The 13,246-nt window shown below is 40.6% G+C and overlaps 1 protein-coding gene across 2 annotated transcripts in view; it reads left to right on the top strand.

Annotated features, from left to right (window-relative positions):
* ELL3 (elongation factor for RNA polymerase II 3) overlaps positions 1-13,246 on the top strand; it is a 143,995-nt gene that overhangs the window by 69,992 nt on the left and 60,757 nt on the right. For both annotated transcript variants that reach the window (XM_073653179.1, XM_073653178.1), the window contains 2 exons: positions 7,249-7,376; positions 9,856-10,019. In XM_073653179.1, the coding sequence (XP_073509280.1) occupies positions 7,249-7,376; positions 9,856-10,019 (292 nt within the window). The remainder of the gene's footprint in view (positions 1-7,248; positions 7,377-9,855; positions 10,020-13,246) is intronic.

Genomic DNA, 13,246 nt, shown 5'->3' with positions numbered 1-13,246 from the left:
TACCTCTAGGGGTGAGAGCAACGGCAAAATGAAAAAGTGGCCAAAACAACAGCCAAAAAGGATGAGAACAGAGAAATGGTCTGTGGTCACCACCTACAGAACCTCTCCTTTATAGGGGGTATCTTGCTAATTGCCGATCATTTCTACTAGTTGTCTGTTCCATTTGCACAACAGCAGGAGAAATCGATTCACAGTGTTGCTTCATAACTGGACAGGTAGATTTCACAGAAGCGTAATTGACTTGGAGTTATATTGTGTTATTTAAGTGTTCCCTTTATTTTTTTGAGCAGTGTGTATATATATGTATGTATATATATGTGTATATATATATATATATATATATATATATATATATATATATATATATATATATTATATATATATATATATAGTACAATGCCGAAGATTTCACTTCTTACATTACATGAGTGATATCTATTGTAAATTCTACAATAGCTCAGAAACCGGCAAATCCTCACAGCGCAGAGTGCCGACCGGACAGTATAGTCCTCCATACAGTATTATGGCCACCACATAGTCCTCCATACAGTATTATGGGCCCCATATATTGCTCCACACAGAATAATGGACCCCATATAATGCTCCCTACAGAATAGTGGCCTTCATATAACGCTCCATACAGGATACTGGCCCCCATATAACACTCCATACAGGATACTGGCCCCAATATAATGGTCCATGCAGCTTGTCCCCCCCCCCCATATAATGCCACATGCAGGATTTAACTCCCCCCACCATATAATGCCCCATGCAGGATGTCACTCCCCCCCATATAATGCCCCATGCAGGATGTCACTTCCCCCCCCATATAATGCCCCATGCAGGATGTCACTCCCCCCCATATAATGCCCCATGCAGGATGTTACTTCCCCCCCCATATAATGCCCCATGCAGGATGTCACTCCCCCCCCCCCATATAATGCCCCATGCAGAATGACACTCCCCCCCCATATAATGCCCTATTCAGGATGTCATCACCCCCCCTCATCATATAATGCCCCATGCAGGATGTCACTCCCCCCCCATATAATGCCCCATGCAGAATGTCACTCCCCCTCCCCCATATAATGCCCTATTCAGGATGTCACTCCCCCTCCCCCATATAATGCCCTATTCAGGATGTCATCACCCCCCCTCATCATATAATGCCCCATGCGTCCATACATAAAGAAAAAAAAAATCAAATACTCACCTCACTTCTCCTCACCTTCTGCCGCTGCTCCAGACTCCTCACCCACGCCGGCGTCTTCCCACTCTGCACTGCCTGTGACGGCTCAGCAGAGGGCGCGGTGGAAAGACGTCACTGCGCCCTCTGCCTTGAGACATCACAGTCAGGAGCCGCGAAAGACACCGGAGCTGCTGCAGAGGCACGGGGAGAGGTAAATATTGTGCCTCCGGCTGCCGGGGCCCTGAGCAAGTGGGAGTGGTGGGCGCTGGCACCGGCACCGCACCGCTCACGGGTCCCATAGCGCGCAGGGGTGACCGACGGCGAGTGGGCCCTACCACCTGCTCGTGGTTCCGGCACTTGCCCGGGTGCTCCGGGTGCTGACGTCGGGCCTGAATCCGAGTACAGTCCAATGTTTTGTCTGATCACACTTGGACCAAGAATATTGTCGTGTGCATGAGCCCTAAATGAAATGAACTTTGTATACTTATACAAATAAGAAATGTTCGAAAAAAGAAATATTTTGCAAATTGCTTCTCGAAATTGAAAATCATGCGTTTAGGTTCTCTTCATAATTGTGTGCCGGGATGTTGTACCATATAGCTGGTCATACTGACAATAAATCGCAATGCCATCCCTAATGCTAATTTAGTTTTATCAGAGAAGGATAATGAAAAAAAATTGCCACAGTAACAGCACTAAGCTGTTGAGGGTTATTTGAAGGGAAATGCCCTTTTTGTCAATGGTATTAGAATTTTTCATCCTTGGTTGTATGAGACTGAAAATCTAAGGCTGCTTATGTTTAGAAACAGCACCACCATTGTCCGTGGGTTTTGTCTCATATTACAGCTTAAATGTATTCAATTGAATGAGGCTGAGCTACAGCCCCAATTACAAGACAATTATTTAGCTTATTCTGAAAGCAGTCATGTTTATCGTGCCTTTAAGACAACTATGTGTTTCAAATGTATTCAGATGATTTGAAAGGATTCTACATGTAATGCTGCCTACCTCAGTATTCCTCCTCATTCACATTGTTGTGGCACGCTATGTACTGATGCTTACTTGGTTGAAAACCATATGGAACTTGTCTATTTCCTTCATGTTTGTTGGCTTCTGCCCCTTAGTATCAATCATGGTGTGTGCAGGGCCTTGTTGTCTAGTGAAGATAAAACTTTATTGATGGTCCATCATAAATCCGCCCCCCAACTCTGTGGCCAATATCTATATAGAGATTGACTATCGATGCTAGACAGAAGAAGATGACAGTGCTTACAAGCTCTTTTCTATTGAGCTTGTAATCTGTTACGCACACGCCCGGACTGACTGGCGTGAGCATGATTAGTGATCCCACTGGACCATGAACCGACGAGTGCCAAGGTCACACGGCGGCTCAGTCAACTCCGTGAACCAGAGAGGAACCAAGCAGAGGGACCAGGTGCTACTCCAGGCCAGACCCCGGTCACAGCTGTTGACCCACACCGGGGAATGCAGGAACAGGCAGGTTAGACTGGCATACAGACAGGTGGGTATTGGCAGGCACGGCTGGTATGCAGACAGGTGGGTATTGGCAGGCACGGCTGGTATGCAGACAGGTGGGCACTGGCAAGCACGGTAGACAAGCAGAGCAGAGCAAAACCCGGAGGTGCTGTGAACAAGCTGAGCAGAGCAAAACCCGCAGGTGCGGTGAACAAGCTGAGCAGAGCGAAACCGCCGGTGTGGTAGACAAGCTGAGCAGAGCAAAACCCGCAGGTGCGGTGAACAAGCTGAGCAGAGTGAAATCCGCAGGTGCGGTGAACAAGCTGAGCAGAGCGAAACCGCCGTTGCAGTAGACAAGCCAAGCAGAGCAAAACCCGCAGATGCGGTGAACAAGCTGAGCAGAGCGAAACCGCCGTTGCAGTAGACAAGCCAAGCAGAGCAAAACCCGCAGGTGCGGTGAACCAGCAGAGCAGAGCGAAACCACAGGTGCGGTGAACAAGCAGGGCAGAGCAAAACCGCAGGTGCGGTGAACAAGCAGGGCGGAGCAAAACCGCAGGTGCGGTGAACAAGCAGAACCAGATACACACAAGGTACTTACAATGAAGTAACGAGTGTACACGAAACTCACAAACAGAAGTTCAGAGACAACGAGTTGAAGTTAGGTGCAGGTTCAGACACTGCAGGAAAAGGGAAGGTTCGGACATAGAGAGAAACAGGTAACGGGCTAGGACACAGTTCAGACAGGAACTGAACCAGGAATAAGATACAGGAATGAGCCTGGGAACTCAGCCCCCAGGGTGACGGAGACAGACTAGAAGTCACAGATACTGGTAACAGGCCTGGGTATACAGCCCCCAGGGGTGGAAACAGACAAGATACAGGACAGGACCTGGCAATTCAGTTGCACAGAACACACTGAATGAAAGTGTTGCTCAGGCACCCCCTACTGGGTGGAGGGGGTTTAAGTATCCAGTGACTCACAGCAATAGGCTGGGGAAGCATTAGGAGTGCGCACACAGTAACTATAAGAATCAGGCAGTAGCCGCGCCGCCGCCCTAAGAAATCAGACAAAAGACACAGCAGGTACTGGAGCAAAGTGTGCAGCCTGGATTGATAGGTAAGATGGCGGTCTTGCATGGTGGGAGGTGGTAAGCCATGCCAGCACGCCACCAGGGATGTTACATAATCACTGTTTTGTAGCTGGCAGGGATCACTGGAAACCGCTGTTACCTCCTAATTTCCACTAGCTTAAACATACTGCTTACAACATTTAGACAGCTGCAATGGACGGTCTCCTAGGCAACGGGTTGTAAACAAAAAGCGTTACTCTCTTAAGAACGGCTGCAGATTATGTTAAGCAGAAAATTGCTAAAGTGCTTGTTTTAACGAGTACTATCCGACAATATCCATATAGAAAGATGAGAAGAACCCTTTAACCCCTTCACGACATAAGACATATATTTACGTTATATGTCGTGTCCCTTATTTTGATGCGGGCTCCGGCGCTGAGCCCGCATCCTTCCCCGCACATGACAGCTGATGCTGTTATGTGCCTTTAACAGCTGTGGGTGGATCAGAGCTCCATCCGCGGCTGTTAACCAGTTAAATCCCTCTGTCAAACTCTGACAGCGAGATTTAACACGCGCCAACAGGAAGTGCATCACAAATCCCGCCCATTAGTGCCCCTGTCATGTAATCGGGGAGGGGCGCCGATGGGTTGTCATGACAACTGGGGGTCTGCAGAAGACCCCTGTGCCTGCCTGTCATTATGATACTCCTGTGAATGCTGGCTCGTGGTAGATCGTGATTTCAGTGCTGAAGCCCTGCTATGTGTAGCACAGACGATCGGATGATCGCACCTTAAAGTCTCCTAAGGGGGCAATTAAATAAAGTAAAAAAAAAAGAACACACAAGTTCACATCACCCCCCTTTTACACAATTAAAAATAAAACAATAAAAGAAAATACAGATATTTGGTATTGCTGCATTGAGAAATGTCCAATCTATCAAGTATGAAGTGAATTAATTAGATCGGTAAATGTCGTAACTAGAAAAAAATCGAAATGCCAGAATTACGTTTTTTTTGGTCACCACTAGTGATGAGTGAGTATGTTTTGTTAACCCTTTCGCCGAGTATGCTCGGGCGAGCACCAAGTATTTACAGCTGCTCGGTGATATGTTTGAATCACTCCTGTGTGCATAATTTGCGACTGTTTGACAGCTTTAATACATGTGAGGAATGTCTATTTCTTACATGTTCCTCACATGTATTAAAGCTGCCAGTCGCAAATCATGCACACGGGAGTGATTCAAACATATCACCGAGCAGCTGTAAATACTCGGTGCTCGTCCGAGTATACTCGGCGAAAAGGTTAACAAAACATACTCGCTCATCACTAGTCACCACAACTCTGCAATAAATTCAATAAGAGGTGATCGAAATATCGTATCTACCCCAAAATGGTATGAATAAAAATGTCCACTCAGGGCACAAACAGTAAGCCTTCACACTGCCCAGGTCCCAAAAAATGGAGACGCTACGGGTCTAGGAAAATGGCACTGAATGCAAAAACTTTTTTTCATACGAATTTGTAATTTTTTTCACCACCATAAAAAAAGAACCTATACATGTTTGGTATCTGTGTACTGACCTGGGAAATTATTTTACTAGGTCAGTTTTACAATATAGTAAACATGGTAAATAATAATAAAAAAACTATTTTAGAATTGCACTTTTTTTGCAATTTTACCACACGTGGAATTTTTTTTCCCATTTTCCAGTACACGACATGGTAAAATCAAGGTGAAATTCAAAAGTACAACTTGTTCCGCAAAAAAACAAACCATCATACGGCCATATTGACGGAAAAATAAAAAAGTTATGGCTCTGGGAAGAAGGGAAGGAAAAATGAAAAACTGGAAAATGGCCATGGCGTTAAGGGATAGTGGGACTGTCTAGATCAGATATTTATATAGTAACTTAACTATTTGGATGGTTTAGTATGACTGAGAAACAAGTATTACAAGAATGATCAGATCCGTCTTCAGAAGTTTTGATAATTTAATAGATTTCAGGTCCCAGCAGATTTTTCCTATGCTGTAACTGAAATCTGCAATAAAGGAGAAATATTACAAAGCTACAGTACTATTGCTTACTATATACCATATGATCTGAAAAACAGCAAGGGGAGATGCTGATTGGTCATCTTCCTAGTTGAGTGCCCTTGGAACTTACAGGAAAAGTTAATTCTAAAAACGAGGATCCGTACTATTCTGGCAGTAGGCTCCATACCGGGTACAAGAGAGACATACGTATGTCACCGGCAGCAGGAATCGTACAGTGATGATACTTGCTCCAAGTCTAGGTACACACGTTGAGATATAAGGATTTGGCTTTTTTAGAAATTGAATCTTTGCCATGGGTGAATGTAAGCCTAGCTTTGTACCTGAAATAATACTCAAACTTTAAAAACATACAGTATACTCAGTCATATACAGTATATGGATGATAACATTTTTATGGATTTTCTAACATTAGTATGTATAAAATTACATAAAATCATTACAAAAAATTAAGTTTTAATATACCAATTTATTTTGTTTCCTGATTCAAAGAGCAATTTTAACTATATTTGGTCATCTGAGTTGATCTGGCATTAAAGGTGGTGTGTGCAAAATCATTTTTCTTTTTGCTACTTTTATTGTATAAAAATTTTGATTTTAGGCGTTTTTTTTGTGCCAAAATCATTATGGCTTTTGTGCCATTTTTTATTCTACTTATTTTTATAAAAGTGTTTTGTTGTGTTTTTGCACCAAATTTATTATGGCTTTTGTGCCATTTTTATGCTCTTTTTTTGAGTAAAAAATTGTTGTTTTTTTGCGTCAAATTTATTATGGTCATTAGCCATTTTTACTCTACGTTTTGAAGTCCTCAGCATTTTTTCAGTTTGCTCGACAATATGGACGTAGCTTTCAATAGCCAGATGTTTTTGGCTAATTCATTAGTTGTGACTTTTCTAAATGTTGCAGAATTTTTACAGTGCCCTAGTGGAGTACAGAATCTCTCTATTTTTATTTTTCTTCAGTTGAAGACTAATGTGCCACACAGCCTATAGCTCATTGAAAGGACCTTGAAAAATTTCACTCTGCGAAGGCACAAAAAAGTCCACCAACGGAAACAGAACAATTACATTTATGGAAATACGTACTTAATGAAGCTGGGCATAGTCTCCTTTTATTTCTAAAAAGTAGCGCCACTCTTCTACATATGCCCTTTTTGCATTATAGTTGTGAGTTGATCTGAGTTGTGAAAGAAAGTGATTAGTGATACCTGGCTCAGCCTTTGGACAAAGGTGGAGCTGTTTCAGGAAAATAATCAATTTGCTGTTTTTCTAACCTCATACAACACCTGTAACCCTCTGTTAACCAGCAGTGATACTTTTATATGGGTTCTGCTGCCATTATAATGACATTTAGAGTAAAACAACCACAATTTTGGATGAATTAAACACCATTAAAGCTGGAAGAAATATCAAGTGTCTTAAATCTGCATTTTAACAAGATTTCTTTTTTCTAATCAACAGTACATCAAGATTCCTTCTCCCATCTCTGGTTCAGATGACAGAGTTCGGGTCTTTGCCTTCTACCTCTCTAGAGAGATTAAAGATAAGCCTCAGTCAAGTTTCGAGTGCATTAGACAGGGCACCTCATGGTGAGAATTATTTTTTTTAGAACATTGACTCAGTAAAAATGTTTTATATATTTGTAGAAGACATTGAACAGAACGAAAACTGTCATGTGTCAAGCCTCGGTTAATAGGTAAAGTTGTCCATGTACTGCTTAATGATGTCACTTGACCCAATAAATGTCATATATCTGGAGGATTAGGTAAATGAGGTCTCACTGACTGGTCAACACTGGTGTCTCTACATTTTCGTCACCCGTCTATTATAGTCGTCTTCAATTTTAAAAGAGTATCATCTTTGAGAATGAGGCGCTCAGCTATTTCCAGCATAAACAATGAAATGAGCACAGGTCAAGGGGGCTCTGTAGAGCCTGGTTCTCAGGTCCCAGAGCCTGAAATTCAGGATCACTAGGGTCCGAGTGAACATTAAGTTATCAATAGGGGATAGCTTTCAAGTCCTGAAATGCGCCTTAAAAAGGTTGTCCCATGGAGGACTCCCCTTTCCGTTTATCCTTTTAGACCTTATAGAAATCATACAAAGGTCTCACCATGCGTTGTGTTATTAGTAAGCCCTCCAGGGGAAATGTATTCCTGACTTCAGTTTTCGTCTACGTCTACAACATTAGTAGTTCACTGAGGTTTAGATCTATATTGTCAGCTGAGGACCGGACCAGCTTCATTTGAAAAAGGGATTGTAGTGAGACCAGTACACTGATTTTAAAAAAATATTGGCAGTAGAAAAGTACTATCTTTGATTAGAATGAAAGTAATAAGTAGAAGAGTTATTTGAAGTTATATTGTCATTGTCAGTGCATTGACTATAATATATTCTCAGTCTTATGAAAAACATTCATATAGCTCCTCTCCTATTAAACAGCCTTATGTATAATAACAGCTAAGCCCTTTATTCCAGTTTTGCAGTCTATAAGAGTAGTACATTGCTTAGACAGCAATTCGGTGAGTCCTAGATTTGCTATATTTGTGGTATTTTTACAGCAACTGTGAATAAACTAATTCTGTTCAAGTTGAACTGTGCACATTGCACTATATCTATAGGGGGTGCAGAGGCAGAACTAGCAGATGTTCTTCAGTAACGGGATGATTCCAATTGTTTTGGGTTGTCCTGGATTTTATAAAGATGCAATATACAGTGCTCAGCATCAATGAGTACACCCTCTTTGAAAAGTAAAATTGTAATCAATCACCTAAGACAGAAACAATTTCCGAAAAATTTCACAAGACTGAGTTTCCATAGAACATTTTTTTAACCCATAACATGAAAGTAAGGGTAATAATATAACTCTCATTACAAAATCTTCAGTTTTATTCAAAATAGTTGATGTAAAAATAAATACAGCCCACATCAAAAACTACTACATATAGTGTTTTTGTTTGACCTCCATGATTTTTACGGCCAACAGTAAGTTGGCTACATACTGCAACATCTATCTTTTTCCATTCTTCAAAGACAACCTCTTTTAGAGCCTGGATGTTGGATGGCTCAGCTTGTCTCTTCAGAATTCCTTATAGGTGTTCAGTGGGGTTCAGATCAGGAGACATACTTGGCCACTGAATCACTTTCACCTGTTCTTCTTCAGAAATGCAACATCATTGCCATGTTTGAAAAGTGCATGTCTACCAAGGGCACAAAGTGATGATAGTATTTTTTCTTTCAATATAGAGCAGTACATCTGTGAATTCATGATACCATCAATAAAACATAGCTCCCCGACACCAGTAACACTCATGCAGTCCCACTTAAGGATACTGCCATCACCATGCTTCACTGTAGGCACCATGCATTTGGAAAAAATGCACATCTACTAAGGGCACTGAGTGATGGTAGCATTTTTTTCAATACAGAGCAGTACATCTGTGAATTCATGATACCATCAATGAAATATAGATTCCCGACATCAGCGCACTCATGCAGCTCGACATAAGGACACTGCCACTACCATGTTTCACTGTAAGCACTATGCATTTAGAAAATTGCATTTAGGTTTAGATTCTCTTACTAAATACTACATGTAGTTGTTTTGATGGGGGGGTCTATTCATTTTTGCATCAACTAATTTGAGTAAAAGTGAAGGTTTGAAAACTTTCATATTATGAGTTAAAAAAGTGTTCCATGAAACTTAGTCTTGTCAAAAATTTAGAAATTGTTCTTGTGTTCAGTGAGATATTGATTAAAATCTAACTTTCAACAAGGATGTACTCCTATATGTTGAGCACTGTATATACTCAATAGCATTGCAGCCATGAAACTCAAACCTTTGGCCCAACACATTTAATTGTTGCCAATATTGCTCTAGTCTATTAGAGAAATTTACAGAAGGCACCAATTGGGATTGTATATTAATTCACTGGACAGCACTTTGTATTGTTTGCTTTAAATGAAACTGTAATGTTCATGACCATTTTTCTTATTTTCAATGTATGTCTACTGTTTTTAATATAATTTATATTATAAGGATACTTAATAGTTCTTTAATGTCTGTGCTAGGAATGGAGAGAAGCAGTTGAGTTGCATCGGCACTATACAGGACAAGATCACCGTATGTGCCACTGATGAATCCTACCAGTTAACACGTGACCGCATGTCTCAGGTAGAGAAGGAAACATGGAGCAGGACGGCCATTGAGATTAAGCCTGGAGCATCTCATCGAAGTATGTATGGACGGTAATAAGTGCATTTCAATAATGATAAATGGTAAAAACTAATAGTCGCAGGTTTGGTGCAATAGATTTCCTGTATTTCCTCTTATTTTATGTGACATCACTGTTGATACATAGTACTGAAGCTACAAGCTTGTTAATCCTAAAGTTGTCAGTCAAAGGCACGTCATGTCTTGTTTCAGTACCTCTCTTATTATTGTGTATGACCTAATTGGATCCGATCCTGAACTTTATTTGCTTCTTGTGCCTTAAAGGGGTACTCATTTTTGGAAAAAAATTTAAAAGAGTTCCTTGACAAATTACTGTTCATAAAGCGTCACTGATCATTCATCTGTAAGGAAATATGGTGATAAAGGTCAACATACACATTAGATGAAAGTCAGCCAAACCTGTGGGACGGGCCAAAAATGTAAAGTGTATGGGGCCCTTCTGGCTTTACCCAGAGAGATCATGTTGTTGGAGAAAATTATTATTTTTTGTTTTGCTGTTCTCGGGCCAATTGAGCTGGTATCAGAGATGTTTAGAAGTTGTTTGTCTTCTCTCCTCATTGGCAGCATGAATATTCAGCTTGTATGGGTGAGTGAGGAGTGATAGCTGTCGGCTGAACTAGCTAGTCCAGCTACCTAAGGTGTATGGGCACCATAACTGTTCAGTTTTACTACAGCAATGACACAAGAGAAATATGTAGTACAGAATGCCCATTTATAATAATGGATGTGTAATGCGGGACAAGAAAGATCATTCAGAGTGAGCGACACTTTTCATATCTGCTGTTCCTCCTGGCCAAGAAATAAGGATCCTGAAAAGGGGAACCCATAATTTAACTCCATATTTTTTAAAAGGGCTTATGACAGTGGGATTTAACACAATCTTGCACCATACTATAAAATGTATATATGTGAACATATACATTTTTTAAACACAGTGATATATGGGTGACAGATTACTGGTGGATGGCATCAGAAGCATATGTCACAGCAATCCAATAAAAAGTATGTTAACGTGTATGTACATATGTATGTATACAGTACTGTGCAAAAGTGTTATGCAGGTGTGGAAATAATGCTGCACATTAAGAACGCTTTAAAAAATAGAATGGTTACTAGTTTATTTTTATCAAGTAACAAAAATTCCAAATGAACGAACAAAAGAGAAATCTAAATCAAATGAAAATTTGGTGGGACCACCCTTTGTCTTCAAAAAAGCATCAAAGCATGAAATCTGCAGCAGGACAATGACCCCAAACATACAGCCAATGTCATTAAGAACTATCTTCAGTATAAAGAACAAGGAGTCCTGGAACAGTGATGATATGGCCCACACAGAGTGCTGATCTCAACATCGAATCTGTCTGGGATTACATGAAGAGTCAAAATATTTGCGCAAGTGACATCCACAGAAGATCTGAGGTTACTTCTCCAAGATGTTTGGAACAACCTACCTGCCAAGTTCCTTCTAAAACTGAGTACAAGTGTACCTAGAAGAACTGATGCTTCGATGGTACTTTAAAGGGAAAGTGTGGTCACACAAAATGTCAATTTGATTTAGATTTCTTCTTTGGTCATTCATTTTCACATTTTATTGATTGATAAAAATAAACTATTAACACTCCTACTTTTAAAACATTCTTAATTTACTGCATTTTTTCCACACCTGCGTAAATCTTTTATTTTTCGTTTAAAAGTTTCACTAAATCCACCAATTTGAGTGCACGTCTCTGGATCTACTGGCTTGTTGGATCACATAGTATAAAATAAATACAAAAAGAGGCAGCACTTCCTTGTGACACGAACGAGAATAGAGGGTTTGTTCCATTAAGACGCCATTGCCATATCTCTGTGAGATTATTCTGATGGCACTTGCAGACATTTTCAAGTGTTTAACTGTTATTAAAAAAAATGCAAGAGGCACATGAGTTAACGTGAAAGAACATGAAAACCATATCTTACATCTCTGAATACTTGTGCATTGTACGGATATAATGGAGGAGGTGTCAGTATTACAGGGCAATTGTGTTCTGATAAAGCCATGTTTGCGAAGGGGCAGGGAGGTTGTATTCCATATGGTATATGGCGGTTTACTGATCTGTGAATTCATGCTTTCAACTGATGATTCATTTATGAGTGGGAAATCAAGACATATGTTTTCCGTACAGTTTTGGTGCCAATATTAGCTCAGCCTTCACCTTCAATGAAGGATTTACTGTCATTCAGTTAAGCTAAAATTCATACAGTTAGCTTCAGTGGATTAAGTACAAGCTGTGATGAATATAGACACACGTAGGATTTAACTGCTGATATGAAGGATTTCCTAGAACCTTGTTCTAGGGGCTTAGATAGAGGCTTTTTAGCAAGTGATGGATGCATGTAATGAAGGCTGAGTGACGCATGCCCTCCACATTTCATCTTATTAAAAATCCATTTATCTTGCCTCTCACCCATATATAGAGGACCTGCTGGACTTTGAAAACCTAACACAGACACCATCATTTTATTTGTACTAATGGCTTTCAAAGATGAGGCGAACTGTTGGTCAGAAGAAAATGTCCTACCCCTGGGATTGTCTGAGTAATTATAATACTACACTTAAAAGATAAACAAGAGGTAGCTAAGTATAGGCGACCTATATCCTTTGTTCAGGATAATCTTACCATGCATCGCTAATTATTTGCAATACTGGAGGAACCCTGCAAATTGTCAGTCTCAGCTTTCATTTGTACACTAAAGTGTTTGTCCGCTACTGGGCAACTTCTTTTCAATATCCCTAATGTGCCTAGAAAAGTTAATAAAAAGCATATTTTACCTCCCAGCGTTGGCACACTAATGTAAGGAAAAAGTTCCTTGAAGGGCAACCGTACTTTCAAGTAACTTTTCAGAATAAACTAAAGTCTTGTGTGTGTACATTGGAATAACAGTATTCCTGGCCTTTATACGACTTGTATCCTGCATTTTCACCAGTTTTCTTCCTCTGCAGACTCTATATCTACATTAGCAATTGACTCAAGGCTGGTGGGAGGAGAGTAGCTGCAGTAATCTTTCCCATTCACAGGGAAGTATTCCTGTTCTGTATTCCTTTTTTAGCACACAGAGAAGAAATAGTAGCAGCACGGAGGTAATTATACAGCAGTACTGAGCAGTGTAGATGTGAATCCAGCACTGGGAAAAAGATAAAAGACTTCTGTATCTCCCTTTCCCTATTTCCTCACTACTCCTCAATCC

Source organism: Phyllobates terribilis, unplaced genomic scaffold, assembly GCF_046119375.1.
Source record: "Phyllobates terribilis strain yellow unplaced genomic scaffold, ASM4611937v1 Scaffold_11__3_contigs__length_659146591, whole genome shotgun sequence".
NCBI lineage: Eukaryota > Metazoa > Chordata > Amphibia > Anura > Dendrobatidae > Phyllobates > Phyllobates terribilis.
Note: the sequence above shows the minus strand (reverse complement) of the source record. Positions and strands in the feature narration are given on the sequence as shown.